The 15158-nt window shown below is 37.3% G+C and overlaps 1 protein-coding gene across 8 annotated transcripts in view; it reads left to right on the top strand.

The window, feature by feature from the left end:
* Positions 1-1119: 1119 nt before the first annotated feature.
* Positions 1120-15158, top strand: part of LOC116257434 (zinc finger protein BRUTUS-like) — a 30021-nt gene continuing 15982 nt past the window's right edge. For 5 of the 8 annotated variants that reach the window (XR_007573824.1, XR_007573823.1, XR_007573822.1 and 2 more), the window contains exons 1-10: positions 1121-1711; positions 3899-4108; positions 9983-10177; positions 10265-10575; positions 11421-11658; positions 11737-11905; positions 12005-13258; positions 13443-13614; positions 13717-13935; positions 14024-14161. Coding sequence is in view for 4 of the 8 variants with exons in the window: in XM_050078686.1 (XP_049934643.1) it covers positions 1316-1711; positions 3899-4108; positions 9983-10177; positions 10265-10575; positions 11421-11658; positions 11737-11905; positions 12005-13258; positions 13443-13614; positions 13717-13935; positions 14024-14161 (3302 nt within the window). In the remaining 4 variants the exon portion in view is untranslated. Of the gene's footprint in view, positions 1712-3898; positions 4109-9982; positions 10178-10264; positions 10576-11420; positions 11659-11736; positions 11906-12004; positions 13259-13442; positions 13615-13716; positions 13936-14023; positions 14162-15158 lie in introns of all 8 variants that reach the window. The other 3 variants (XM_050078687.1, XM_050078688.1, XM_031634175.2) reach the window with 3 other exon arrangements.

Below are 15158 nucleotides of genomic sequence, written 5' to 3'. Positions count from 1 at the left end.
ATCCGAGACTATCAAATGCAAGTTAATGAGATCTTTAGTTTAAACAAATTGAGGATTTTTTAAACATAATTTTCATGCGACATTGGATTTAAGATCCGAGACTATCAAATGCAAGTTAATGAGATCTTCAGTTTAAACAAATTGATGATTTTTTAAACATAATTTTCATGCAACATTGGATTTAAGATCCGAGACTATCAAATGCAAGTTAATGAGATCTTCAGTTTAAACAAATTGAGGATTTTTTAAACATAATTTTCATGCGACATTGGATTTAAGATCCGAGACTATCAAATGCAAGTTAATGAGATCTTCAGTTTAAACAAATTGAGGATTTTTTAAACATAATTTTCATGCGACATTGGATTTAAGATCCGAGACTATCAAATGCAAGTTAATGAGATCTTCAGTTTAAACAAATTGAGGATTTTTTAAACATAATTTTCATGCGACATTGGATTTAAGATCCGAGACTATCAAATGCAAGTTAATGAGATCTTCAGTTTAAACAAATTGAGGTTTTTTTAAACATAATTTTCATGCGACATTGGATTTAAGATCTAGACTATAAATGCAAGCTAATGGTTTTAATACTCATTCTTTCTTTTTCATAGTGTTGAAATATTGGGTTTCTGGTATTTGTTTATTTTGTGGGTACATCACTTGCATGTAAGATGTAAGACTATCAAACACACGGTTATGTTTTACTTTTTTTTTTTGAAGTAAAGGTTAATTTTTTTTTTAGCTTATTTTGTCTGATTATAAAATTTTCAAACAGTTAAACAATCCATCTCCGTTCGTTAACCGCTCCCTTCCTTCCGAGAAATTTAAACGGCGGAGTGGGGGAGAAAAGGGTCAAAAGACATAGACAAATGAGAAGGCAGGTGTCCACCGACGGCTCCTCCGCTGCCTCCCCCTCTCGCTCAGTGCCGACGTGGCATCTTCGTCTGGCGTGGCAATATCCGGACACGTCAGCAGTTTCCCTGCTCGTAGAAGCGAACACTCATGGCCTTATAAGAGCTGGAGAGAGACCAACCACTCCCTCTCACATCACTCGTTTTCCCCTCGTTAAAAAAACATATATTATATTAATTTAAATAAAAAAATCCGAAATATTCTAGAGGGACGAAGGCCGACCGAGGCAGACGCTAACGAGAAGGGGGAGAGAGACTACGAGAGATCCGATTCTTCCGCATTTCTTGGCGAAACAAAACGTAGCGAAAGAAGATGACATAGCAGAGGCACAGCGAGAGAGTGGGAGAGAGAGCGGGTGCTAAATCTTCTTCTTAGCCTCTGGCAGGTGCTGGGGTGGGTGATGGCGACGCCGTTGGCGGGGCTGCAGCACAACGACAGGGTGCTCTCTGCGCAGATGGCGGGCCCCATTGGCAACTCTGCCGTGGACTCTGCACCGTCTTCTCCGTCTCCTCCTCCTTCTCCTTCTCCTTCTCCTTCTCTTCCTCCTCCTCCTTCTCCGTCGTCGTTGGTGTCTCCGGCCTCGGCGCCTGTGAAGGAGAACCTTCTCAATTCCTCTCACCGGTCGCCAATCCTCATGTTCCTCTTCTTCCACAAGGCCATCCGTTCGGAGCTCGACCAACTCCATCGCGCCTCTCTCGACTTGGCCACCGACTATGGTGGCGACATCAACGCCCTTCTTGGCCGCTACCACTTCCTCCGGATGATATACAAGCACCATGTCATCGCCGAGGATGAGGTATCCCTCTCGCCCGCATTCCTTTCTATTTTTATTTTCCTCTGGAATTTGACGAAGTTTCAAGATACCCATACTTTTCAACATTTCTGATTCGTTCTGAGTGTTTGATATTGGGAATTCATCCTCAACTGGTTTTCCTCTATTCGCAGACTATGACGTCCTTTGCCTTACGTAGTTTTCTTGATTCATTTTTTGGTGCATAGGGTGGGGAATTTATAGTTGACTTTTTCGTGCCTTTCAGTTACGCGGCAGTTACTCAAGTTTGGTATTCATTTTGATAGTTTCGTGGAAGGATTCTCGTTGGTTTCCTTAATTTGTCTCTGTAAAGGAATTCGAATATGTTATAGAGCTTTGCAGAATTTGCCCCCGGAGTTCACTACCGATATCTTGTATGGTTTGTCGGAGCCGGGAGCATCAATCCAATATGCTATAGTGGTCCATAGAATTTAGCTTCTTGAAATTCAACTTCAAGATCCTGTATGGTTTGTGGGACTGTGAATTCCAATCTGTTACAAGGTTCTGCAGAATTTAGGTAATTGAAGTTCACCTTAAATATCTGTACGGTTTATGGGATTTGATTGTCGTTTGAGGATCTTGCGACCCGTGTCAAGTGATAAGATTTTCTAGTTGCATCCGTGAAGCTGCAAATACATCTCGTCAGAACAAGATTGTGGTTGCTTTACCTAACAAAACACATCATATGTTATGCAAAATCATGTCCGGGAAAGGAGCCAAACAAACTGACAGGGAAGCTCTGTTCAGTAGCTTATAGGAAGTAATTTAAAATTTTAAACTGAACTTATGTTCATCATGAGCTGAGCCCATTCATTTGATAACAAACGTGGCCTTTCTGAGCTTGTCCCTTGAGCTGTTCTACTTATATGACAACCTGAGCTTCAACTTGATTCAAGCTAAAGCTGTATGTGATGAGGGCGATTTAGCAACTATGAGATCGTTTAAGAACAATTTGGGTTTACTTTTCCTCATGAGTCTATATGAATTGACAAAATACAAAACTGTGAGTGCATGTCATAAATTTCCTTTATATATATATATATATATATATAAGCCGCTCACTAAGAGCTCATTTGATCAATGACCTTAATGTAGATAAGTTTGAACTAATACAACCTGTTCTTACTTGGATTATTGGTCATAGTGAGCTGGTTCATGTTCAACTCATTGACCTGTTGAACCAGTAGAAAGGACCATGACATGAGCTGAACCAATTCACACCAAGAGCTACTTGATTCAGATCCCTGGCCTAGCCAGAGTGAATCATAGCTCATTTGATTAATGACCCTAGTGCAGATAAGTTTGAACTTACATAACCTGTTAAGACTTGGTTCACTGTGAGTTTGCTCATGCTCAACTCAACAACTTGATGAACTGTTGAAAGCATCATGATACGAGTTGAACCAATCAAGCCAAGAGCTGCTGGGTCCAAATTCCAACCCTGGCCAAAATATATCAGATGTTCTCAATTTTGAAACAACAAGATATACTTACTTCAGTGGTTCGTTTCAAGTATTTCTCTTTCAAAATATCATGAATATGTCCTGATAATATCTTCATATCTAAGATACTGATGTTCATCCTCAGTAAAAAAATATTTCTCTCCGCTGTACGTTGGAGACGTAAATGCTTGTGATAATGCTGGTTCCCTTCAGGAAAGTGTCAGGAAAAGTTCCACATATGAAAATTGTAAACAGTAAAATTAACAAAAGTTCATAATGAAAGGTCATATTTACATGGTTTCAAGACACATCTATAAGATAAAATGAGAGAATTTGGTTAATGATAAAGAATAAAGAAGAAGTAACGTATCCAAGATATAGCAAAAGGAAAGAAAATAAAAGTAGTGAAAATGATGGAATATTATTATCATAGGCTTTTCAAAAAGTAATTAGAAAACGTAGCTATATTAATCATTTAATGAAGATCCTGCTTTAATATCTCCATTTTTCCAGAGTTTTCCTGAATCTTTATCCACATTTTGATTTATCCTTTAGTATTTGATGGGGCTGTTTTTCCTATGAAGTATATGGCTTGTTCCCCTTTTCCTTTTGTTTTACAATCCCAAACATCTGTTTATTTTTCGGGCATTCTTAGTGATAAATGTCACAGTAATAGACTAGTAATATTAAATTCCATCTTGAGCTTATGCTAGAAACACTGTTGAAACAGGTGATTTTTCCAGCCCTTGACATACGTGTGAAAAATGTAGCTAGAACATACTCATTGGAGCATAAAGGGGAGACAGACCTTTTTGACCACTTGTTTGAATTATTAAGCTCTAATTTGCTAGATAATGAGAGTTTCAGGAGAGAATTGGCGGGATGCACAAGGGCCATTCAGACATCTCTTACTCAGCACATGTCCAAGGAAGAAGAACAGGTAAGAGATGCTATTATCTGCATATGAAGTTTTGGGAAGGATGTTCAAAATGATACTGAAGTTGTATGTTGCAAATGCTGTTGTTTTAACCCATTTGTCTTAACCAATATCTTGATGCAGTGCCCTTTCCTTTAACTAAGAAAATTGCAGCACCAATTGTATTTGGCAGTCAAACCTAAATTGCATGGATGCAATCATGGGCACATGCTACAAATAAAGTTGGCATTCGCATCCAATAAAGTGAAAGTTTTCAAGCATATTCACAAGTGAGAAAAGGAAAAACTGTAGGCAAACATAATTAATTGATGTCATACTGGTGCGCCTACTTCATTGTGTAGACACCAAGCAAATGGAAATCATTTTTTGCATTGTCATTACTTGAATAACAATGGAAGCCTTTCTAACCCAATAGGGCCAATACAAAGTAAAGAGCTTCTTCAACAATTCCAGGAAGTACTCTCTCAATTGTTTTTTCTCACAGGTGTAGTAGTAAGATGAAGAGATATAATCGTTAATGGAACAAAAGGGACTAACTATGTGCAAAGCCCTACAGGCTACAGGTGAACTGTGTGCTTGCTTTGATCATTTGGTGATCATTCGCAAGTCGAACATCTATAATCCTGTATGCCTAAGATAGTAGATCCATGTATGCCTCATAATTATCTATGAGTACTACATAAAAACAATGCCCCTCCTTAGGGAGCACATGGGTTGGATCCCATGCATCTGAATGCAGTTGTTTAAAGAAAAACATAATTCAGACATGGAAATGGAAGCTTTTGCATTTCTTGAAAAATACAGTCAATACATATGTAGTCTTTTCATTGTAAAATTCCTAATTTTTTTGTTACAATAATTAATATCAATTTTGACATTATAACATAGTTCTTGCTTCAATGGGTCCAAGAAAATTGTGGTAGTAAATGCCTCATTCTCTATGGCCGTGTCCAATCAACCTCTCAAGTTGGGAATCCTGCACCCAATATTTGTTTAAAAGAAAGGTATTACAACCATTATCAGTGATATGAAAAACAGATAGAAGGTTCAAATTTAGTTTGGAATCAATCTAACATTGGTGTAGATATTTTCTTGTTGAAAATTATTTTGTTCAAGGTTTTCTAAAGCTTTGACCCCCTTTATCTTCTTTCTTGAAGTTTGGCAATATGGCTTTATGTATCTGGGTTCTTTATAATTACGATGACATTTCTTCATTGAATTGAATTTGGACCTGTATATACCTCATAAGTAATGCAATTCTTATTGAAAAAGAATTGTCCTATAAGGTTGTCCATTGTTTTTGGACCTTGATCTGCTCGCAATGGAGTCTCCTCCACTATTAGAGAGTTCTTTGAGCCTACTGTTTTTCTATTGACAATTTGGACAAAGCTTCCGCCATAGAAGGATCCTTGGGCTGGTGGAGCAAGTTCTACATAGCTTGCTCAGGTTCTAGCCTTAGATTATTAAGGAAATGAAGACATTGTTGCTTTTCGTTTTGATATTGTCCCATGTAGGCTAAAGTGATGTATTTTCATTCCATAACTTGATGAGAGAAGTAAAATTCTGACATTGTAATGTCACTTTACTTGGTGAGACAGATTTTTCCCTCAAGATAGTATTGATATTCAATATCTTTTGTTGTTGTATTCCTATTTGAAGATAATCCCATGCTGGATGGTTTAGCAACTAGTAGAAGGCTAAATCCTTGTCTGTTTCCCATGGGTGTCAACCTCCTGGGCAAGCCAACATAGCCCAAACCTTGAAGGCAAGAGGAAAAGTGTGTTTGATGGGGTTGTGGGGGTTGAGGTGGGGGGTGTTGGGAGGGGGGTCTCTTGGCTTCTCGGTCCATACTAGAAGATAATCTCGTGCTTCAATAACAAGGGAAAACTTGGCTGCATCTGTACAAAACTTAACTTTGTGCTTTTGAGGATTTAAAACGTTACATTTGAGTGCTTTATGTGTTAGGCATCAAGCTTTTTCTCATAATTCTCAATGGCCTTGATTCTTTCATCTCCATTGGGTCTCTTGATAATTTGACCTATTTTTTTGGTTAGTTGAAGAGTAGGCTTTACTTTGGATGCATCAATATATCCCAACAGACCTCTCCCTTGAATGTCATGCTTCATGCCTCAAGTCCATATAACATAGTTTGATGAGTTGAGTTTATGAGGGACAGTTACATTAAACTTACCTTTCATGATAAATAATTTAAAAGGAACAAAAAAAGTCAAAAACAAACACAAGAAGAAAGAACTTAACTTCCAGCACAAATTCGGAGGCATCGAGAGTCTTCTCTAATCAATCAAAGCTCTCATACCACATAATACTGGAATGCTCTCTCATTCAATGCAAATTAGAGAGCTCCTACAACAATTTCATGAAGTAATCTCTCACTTGATTTATCTCACAAGTACACTCCACCACAATAAGATGAAGAAATATGATCACTTTCACAAAATAATAATGTTAAACAACTCCTTTTATATCCCTAAGATGCATGCAGAGATTCATGGCTAATACAAGAGAAAGAGTTCCTTAAAGAACAGAAGGGCTCCCAACATCTGAAACAATAATGACTGTAATGCCCTTTGGGCATTAGCTTTATCACATTAAAAAGGAAGAAACAATGGAGAAAGAAAAAAGAAGCATTGGCATCAAGAAATAAAAGGAAATATTTACTTCAAGCTACGTACAAATATATATGCTAATATAGTGATAATATACATACATATATTGAAAGGAGTTGTGAGATATACTGAATTTTATGTGCTGCACATTCAGGTTGCTGTAAACAAGATAACACGTTCATAGTCAAACAACTGAATCTACAGACTGTATCAGTGACAGAAAGAATCTTCATAAGGAGAGAAGACAAACTCTGAATAGTATTATCGATCACACATAAAATTAGCTTACCAAATGGCTAGAAATATAGCCAATGGATATTCCCAGCTACTCAATGGCTGCAACAAGCAACAAACAAAAATAGAAAAAATAAAAAATAAGATACAGAAATAATTTTACAGATATGACATCAAATAAATAAATTGAATCTAATCTAATGCTAATAATCCTAATTTAATACTATATTTGATGACATATTCCTTAACATTTCCCTCAAACTTATGTTGAAATCGCTGAAAATTTGCTGAGTAGAATGGAGAATTGGGTGCGGCCAGCCCCTTGGTGAAAAAGTTTGCCAATGGAACTATGATGTAACAAGGGGCAACTCAAGGTACTTTTTTAAAAATTCATCTCTTACAAAGTGGCAGTCCATTTCAATGTGCGTAGTCCTCTCATGAAAAGTGTTGTTGCTATCATATGTATAGCACTTTTATTCTCACAGCACAATTTTGCTAGTTCTTCAAGCTCAACTCCCATGTCTTGGAGTAGACTTTGACCACACAATTGCCATAGTAGTTGATGTCATTGATCCATATTCTGCTTTTATGGAGGACAAAGATACTTTTTTCTGCTTCTTACATCTCCAAGAAATTAATGAAATACCTAAAAAACACACAAAAACCAGTAGTGCAATGCCGATTGTTGGAATCTCCCTAAATCAGCATCAATATATGTGATTAATTCTAAAGAAGAAGATGAAGGCAAAAGTACTCCATTGTTAATGGTATTCTTTATGTACCGAAAGGTTCTTATCACTGCACCCATATGAACTGTGGTGGGAGCATGTTGGAATTGTCTTGGTACATGCACAACATGAGCAATATCAGGTTTGGTAATAGATAGATAGGAGAGAGCTCCAACCAAGTGTCGATATGGTGTAGGATTTATCCATGGTTCTCCATCATTTATCATCATTTTCACTCCAGGTGCTTCTAGAGTTTCAACTACCTTATCATCAGAGATTCCAGATCTGTTAACTATGTCGGCAGAAAACTTGATATTGATCTGGGACAGCGGATACCCTCTTCTAGAATAATTGACTTTATTACTGTTAGAACTTCAGACCCAGAACAGAAATCCAGCTAAAAGTGCAAGTTCCCAGGCAAATATGCATTAGCTTCAAATCTGCTAGTATGCCTGCAGCAGCCACAAAGAGTATGAAGCTTGACTCTAGAGAACAAAAGTTAGACTAAAAGAAAAGAAAGTAACCCTAAGTAAAGCTACAGAAAATAAGATAAAGTACATAACTGCCCTCACTTAGGACTCACTTGTGAGGGTTAAAACAGTAAAACAAGTTATAACAATGAAAACATACTTTAACCAGAATAAGGAGATACATGTATTTTCACAATTACCAAGAAAATATGTGAGGAAACCCAAGTCTAACATTTCTTTTTAAAAACTGCTTGCTTTTACTTACTTCATCCTTATCATCACATGTAATGATCATATCATCTACATAAAGAAATAAAAGCACAATAACATTAGATGAATTTTTTACAAACAAAAGTGTAGACCATAGCCTTCAAGTATTTTATATCTTGAAGGGGTGACATATAAACTTTCTCCTTTAGTTCATCATTTAGAAAAGCATTTTTAACATCCACTTGATATATAAGCTATTTTTTAATGGAGATTATAGTTATCAGGGTTCTAAGTTCTAACTAACGTCATTCGGGCAACTGAAGCAAATTTCTCTTCATAGTCAATTCCATATTCTTGGGAATATGTTTTGACTACTAATCTAGCTTTGAACCTTTTTAAGATATTATCACTTTTGGTTTTAACTTTCAAAACCACCTACATTCCTTTTCTTTTTTTTAGGTAAATGTACGATCTCCCAAGTCTCACATTTTTTAAAGGCTTTTATTCAGCATTTATTGCTTCTATCCATTGAGGACTCTGGATAACTTCATGGTAACTAGTGGGTTCAACAAAAGAGTGAATGACTGCCAATCTATTCCTGCATTTGGGACTAAAAGACTCGTATAAAACAAACCTTTTAGGATGTCTAATACTCTTTCTAGGTCTTTCCATCAGTGGTTCAAGAGAAGGATCATTGAACCATGGATGGAAATGCACTCTAAGTAATATACAGAAAAAATGTGTACAGTAGAATAGCATTGCAGAAGAAGAAGCCACATACTGCAAACTGAATAAGGTGCAAAAATAAATTAGTAACCTTAAAACTTGAAGTGTACAAAAGATCTATAAACACTGAAAAAATGAAATATGTGTTTCACCCATGAGGTGTGCTTCATAGGCATAGAATGATGAGGCACAAGCTTTCTCCCACTCATGCTATCTTGTGAGTTTCTGAAATGTTCATTGTGCACTATGCAATAGAGCACGGTTTTGGCAGCATTAATAGCAGAAGCTCATCTAAGGACTAGCCTTATCGCATCAATTCTATGGGTCAAAAGAAGCGGCAGTCAGAGTAGCATTGCCTGCTAAGCTATTCATCTGTGCTTCTAACTGTTTTAATGGTTTCTGACTGGGGAACCGTCCATCAGAAAACAGAAGAAAAAGCAAAAAGAATCCAAGTTCATATGCAGCTTTATTATTTGTTGGTTGGATTTTGGTCATGGGCTTTTTTTGTTCAAATTCTAGTCGTGCAACCCATCCTATTTGCAGCTAGACATTGAGCACATCTTGAGCCATAAGGATCAGATATTTTATCTGCTTAGCTTCTCTTGTATGAGACATTCCTTCTTTACCTTGCCCATGATGAAAGTTGGATATAGATTTGAAGTCGCAACATGTTTAATTGTGAATAATGTTAAATCATATGCAATTTTAGCTGGTGCATTGTAGATGATTGTTTATGCCACAAGAATACAATCTTGGAATTGCACACTTGTTTTTGTTCAAAGTTTGGCATGTTAACTACATATTCTCAACATAGAATTTGTATTGGCATTTCAAAAAATCTTATTCTCTCGCTTCATGCTGTTTTATTTTGCTTGGCTGCAGGTCTTCCCTTTGCTTATTGAGAAGTTTTCGTTTAAAGAGCAGGCCACATTAGTTTGGCAATTTTTGTGTAGTATTCCAGTGAGCATGATGGCTGAATTTCTGCCATGGATCTCTTCTTCTCTTTCAACAGAGGAGAAGCATGACATGCGAAAATGCTTATTCAAGATAGTTCCTGAAGAAATGCTTCTTCAAGAGGTGATGCTGCTTCTGACGAATGCAAGTTTCTTACTTTCTGTTTCTTTTGGACAGATGTCTTATTATCATAAATTATTGCAATTACAGGTTGTATTCAACTGGATGGATGGAAAACACACTACCAAGTTCAGCAAATCGGGTGAAGAATCTCAAATAAAAAATGCAGTAGATACATACGGATCTCCAAAAATCAGTAAAAGGAAACAAGTTGATCCCATCGCTCCAAGTCCGGGTCCATGCCCTATTGATGAAATTTTGCATTGGCATAATGCCATTAACAGGGAGTTGCAAGATATTGCAGTGGAAGCAAGGAAAATACAACTATCAGGAGATTTCTCTGATCTGTCAATGTTTAATGACAGATTACACTTTATTGCTGATGTCTGCATTTTTCACAGGTTGATTTTTTTTTTTTTTTTCATGATTAGGATGTCTGATGGTCTTTCTTCACCTACGTCACATATGCATGGATACCAGCATGGTTGCTGGTATGGGTGCAGAGAATTTTCAAAAACATGGGTACGGAGACACGTTCGTGTATAACACACACACACACCCAAATTGGTAGAAACCCGACCACTACGTCAGGGACAAAAACCTGACCCTTTAATTTTTTTACTAAAAAAATATTTTAAATAAAATATAAACATTCTAATATATTTATAAAAACTATTTTGATATAAAACATGCTTTGATTCAAGTTGTTTTTATGAAAAATGTGGATTTTTCTATATCAAAATGTGGATGCTATGGGAGCCAGTCTTTTTTTCTTATTATGAGATCATTGTTAAAGCCCAAAAAATAATCAACTTAATATATATTTCGCATCAACCTATTCTTAAGATCATATTGGTAAGGTTAGATTGCCAAAAAAATACTTTAAACATCACATTTAAATGATCTGGTTTTTGTCCCCGGCCTAGTAGTCTGGTGTCTACCAATTTCCCTACGTATATATAAAATAAGACTATATAGCTAAATAAACACATAAATTCATTGTTTATATTCACAAAAATATATTACTGATTAAAAAGTACTAAACTATTACCAAACGATACAAAACATACTAAAAAATACCCAAAAAATACAAAATTTAAGACAACCATGTCCAGTCCTGCACCCACACCCATGTTGACATGGGTGTTTCATTTCAGCCACACCCATCACTTACCTTGTGTTTATTATTTTTATGTTTTTTTCTGTTTCTTTCTATGCCTTATTTCTTTGCCTTTTATTCTTCCAGTATTGCTGAAGATAGGATCATCTTTCCAGCTGTTGATATGAAAGTCAAAAGAGGAGTTTCTTTTGTCATGGAGCATGAAGAAGAAGAAAATCAATTCAATGAGATTAGGTCCCTCATTGAAGATATTCAAAATGCAGAGGCCAATTCAACTACAGCTGACTTTTACAGTAAATTATGTGCACAAGCTGATCAAATAATGGATACCGTACGGAATCACTTTCAAAATGAGGAACGTGAGGTTGAACTACAGCATTTTGTTCTCTGTTCCTTTTTTAATCAACATTTGGTTGCAGAAAGTGATGAGCTATTTGTATAGGTACTCCCCCTTGCACGTGAACATTTCAGTCACATGGAGCAACGAGAGCTTCTGTATAATAGCCTTTGTGTCATGCCACTGAAATTGGTGGAGCGTGCCTTACCATGGTTAGTTGGCTCATTAAATGAACAAGAAGCAAAAGCTGTTCTCCAGAATATGCATTTGGCAGGTGGTGTAGTTATCTGTTTTTCATTGTTTTTGCTTGTATTATGTTTTTGACTATTAATTTTGTCTTACAAAAGTAGGCCTAATGTTTTCTGTCATGCAGCTCCTCAATCTGATGTAGCACTTGTTACACTTTTTTCTGGCTGGGCATGCAAAGGGCGTGTTCATGATCCACCTGGTGCTGGAGGATTCATATGTCTATCTTCGGATCAAGTTGGTGGCTGCCCACTAAGAAAATTGAATGGGGTTGATGATGATACCAAGGGACAATGTTTTGCATGTGTTTCTTCATCCATGTCCAAAGAGGCATCCTGTCGATTGGTTGACGAATGTATAAGACCACCAAAACGTGCCAATTGTGCAGAAAAGCATGACAATCTTCAAGATCTTGACCATTCTGAAGTAGTCAATTCTCAGAAGGCTTGTTCTACGAAACCCTGCTGTGTTCCAGGATTGGGTGTGGGCAGCACTAATCGTGGAAAAAGTTCAATTACTACTGCAAAATGCTTGCGTTCCATGTCCTTTAATTCCTCTGCTCCACATCTTTCCTCCAGCCTTTTTATGTGGCAATCAGAGATGGGCTCCTCTGGCATTGGACAAGCTTCAAGGCCCATTGACAACATTTTCCAGTTCCACAAAGCCATCAGAAAAGATTTGGAGTATTTGGATGTTGAATCTGGGAAGCTCACTGACTGTGATGAGAAATTTCTCCACCATTTCATTGGACGGTTTCGACTTTTGTGGGGTTTATACAGGGCTCACAGTAACGCAGAAGATGAGATTGTATTTCCCGCTTTGGAAGCTAAGGAATCACTTCACAATGTTAGCCACTCCTATACCATTGATCATAAGCAGGAGGAAAACTTATTTGCTGATATATCAGCTGTTCTTTCTGAGCTGTCACAACTACACGATGACTTTAATGATGTCAAACATTGCAGGGATGATATTATAAGTGAATTTGTTAAATCTGATTTTAATGATGCCCATTGGACCAGAAAGCACAATGATCTTGCAACAAAAATTCAGGGAATGTGCAAATCATTAAGAGTTGCACTCGACCAGCACGTCTTCAGAGAAGAGCTTGAATTGTGGCCATTATTTGATAGACATTTCACTGTTGAAGAGCAGGATAAGATTGTTGGTCGAATTATTGGGACCACAGGAGCAGAGGTACTTCAATCTATGTTGCCATGGGTGACTGCTGCCCTCACTCAGGAGGAGCAAAATCAAATGATGGACACTTGGAAGAATGCAACGAGAAATACCATGTTTAATGAGTGGCTGAGTGAATGGTGGAAAGAAAACCCTGGGAGTTCTTCATCTAGAGCTTCAGATGGTAGTGTTCCTGAAAAAGGTCCTGCTTTTATTCAGCAAAATTGCTTTGCCTTTTTAGATTTAGTTTCTTTGACATATTCTAGTGAATATCATGGGCAATTTTTGTTGAATGTATATACCTGTAGTTCTTTCTGAGTAATGCATCATGTGGAGTTAAGTATTCCTTTTATGCTTACTGATGATTTTGCCATGCTGATAACCAGGTAATGACTTCCAGGAAAATCTGGACCAACATGACCAGAAATTCAAGCCAGGGTGGAACAATATTTTCAGAATGAATCAAAATGAGCTTGAGTCAGAAATAAGGAAAGTGTCTCGAGATTCATCATTAGACCCACGAAGAAAGGCATATCTTATTCAAAATCTTATGACGAGGTAAAGGTTCCAGAAACCCTCTACTGTGGTCTAGCATGAACATCCGGAGTTTTCTCATTCAGAGTGGTTGGGGATGAACTAACTTATTTCTGGTTTTACTAGTCGCTGGATAGCATCCCAGCAGAAGCAAACTCAGACTGAAGAAGCAACTGTAAATGGTGATGACATACCTGGTTGCTCCCCATCATTTCGTGATGAGGAGAATGAGATATTCGGTTGCGAACATTATAAAAGGAACTGTAAGCTTGTTGCTGCATGCTGCAGCAAGTTGTTCACATGTAGATTCTGTCATGACAAAGTCAGTGATCATTCAATGGACAGGTTTCTTTCTGAACTTGAGAGTAGATGCTGGAATCATATGGGAACTGTTTTGATATGAATATGGTATGGTGTCTCTTTGTTCTTGCAGGAAAGCAACAACTGAGATGATGTGTATGAAATGTTTGAAACTTCAACCTGTTGGGCCAACATGTGTGACACCATCCTGTGATGGATTTTCTATGGCAAAGTACTTTTGCAACATTTGCAAATTTTTGGATGATGAAAGGTTAGGATAAGTCTTTGTTTAAGTCTTCCTGCTGTTGGATGTAACTTTTTCCAACATGATGGTTCTAGCTTCATCTGCATGAATGCTCAACTATTTCCAAATCATGAATTGCTTTTAAATCCTACATGACATGGACATGCATCTGGTGAGGTCTGTGGTTTGTTTATGTGTTTCATAACTTGATCTTCTTGATGAATATCTGTAGACATGGTTTATGTGGTAAAATTTCATACTTGACAGCCTTTGTTCTAATAAATTTAGCAGAATGGAAGTCCTGGATAACTGATCATGGTTTGGCCATCCACTAGTCTAGGTGGCCCATGCATCCATCGTTTGACTTCCTAGGCTTTATTATACATTAAGCTACAAAATTTGATGGGAGAAGGCAGCTGCTACATTGAGGTATTCAGTAGGCTTGACAGCTCTAATGAGGAGGTGATGCAATATAGATAGTTTGAAAGGGATTCCCAGGTAGTTGGAAACTTATTTGACAGTAATGACAGGATGAGTGAAAGCTGCTGGCCAATCAAAAGCAGAAGCAAAAGCTCTTTTCAAAACAAGCTGACTAATGAAAGGATGCTTCCAAAGGCTCGACTTGGTTTCCCTTTTCTTTTGTTTGATTTGCAATTATTTGCTTTTTGGATTTCCTTTTTCTTTTGTTTGGTCTGTACTCATTTGATTTTTCAGAAAGTGGAGATAGCGTAATGCTTTGTCTTGATAATGCTATAGACCTTCCAATTTGATCCCCATTTTCCCAGAAACTATTCAGGTCAGTATTCACAAACTCACTCAGTCAACTTGTTGACTTGGTTGACTCGCCCTCTGCCTGGTCAACTCAGTAGGGGGACTCATTTTTTGTTGAAACTCCGGATGACTTGGCCGTGATTCAACCTGACTTGGCTTGAGTCAGCCTAACTTGGCCGAAACTCCATTTGACTTGGTGTAGTCCAGTGGTAAATTTGTAATTAACAAGGTGATTTGTTTATTAATCACTTGA

The sequence above is a fragment of the Nymphaea colorata genome, chromosome 7 (assembly GCF_008831285.2).
Source record: "Nymphaea colorata isolate Beijing-Zhang1983 chromosome 7, ASM883128v2, whole genome shotgun sequence".
Lineage (NCBI taxonomy): Eukaryota > Viridiplantae > Streptophyta > Magnoliopsida > Nymphaeales > Nymphaeaceae > Nymphaea > Nymphaea colorata.
This window is presented reverse-complemented; position numbering and strand designations above follow the sequence as displayed.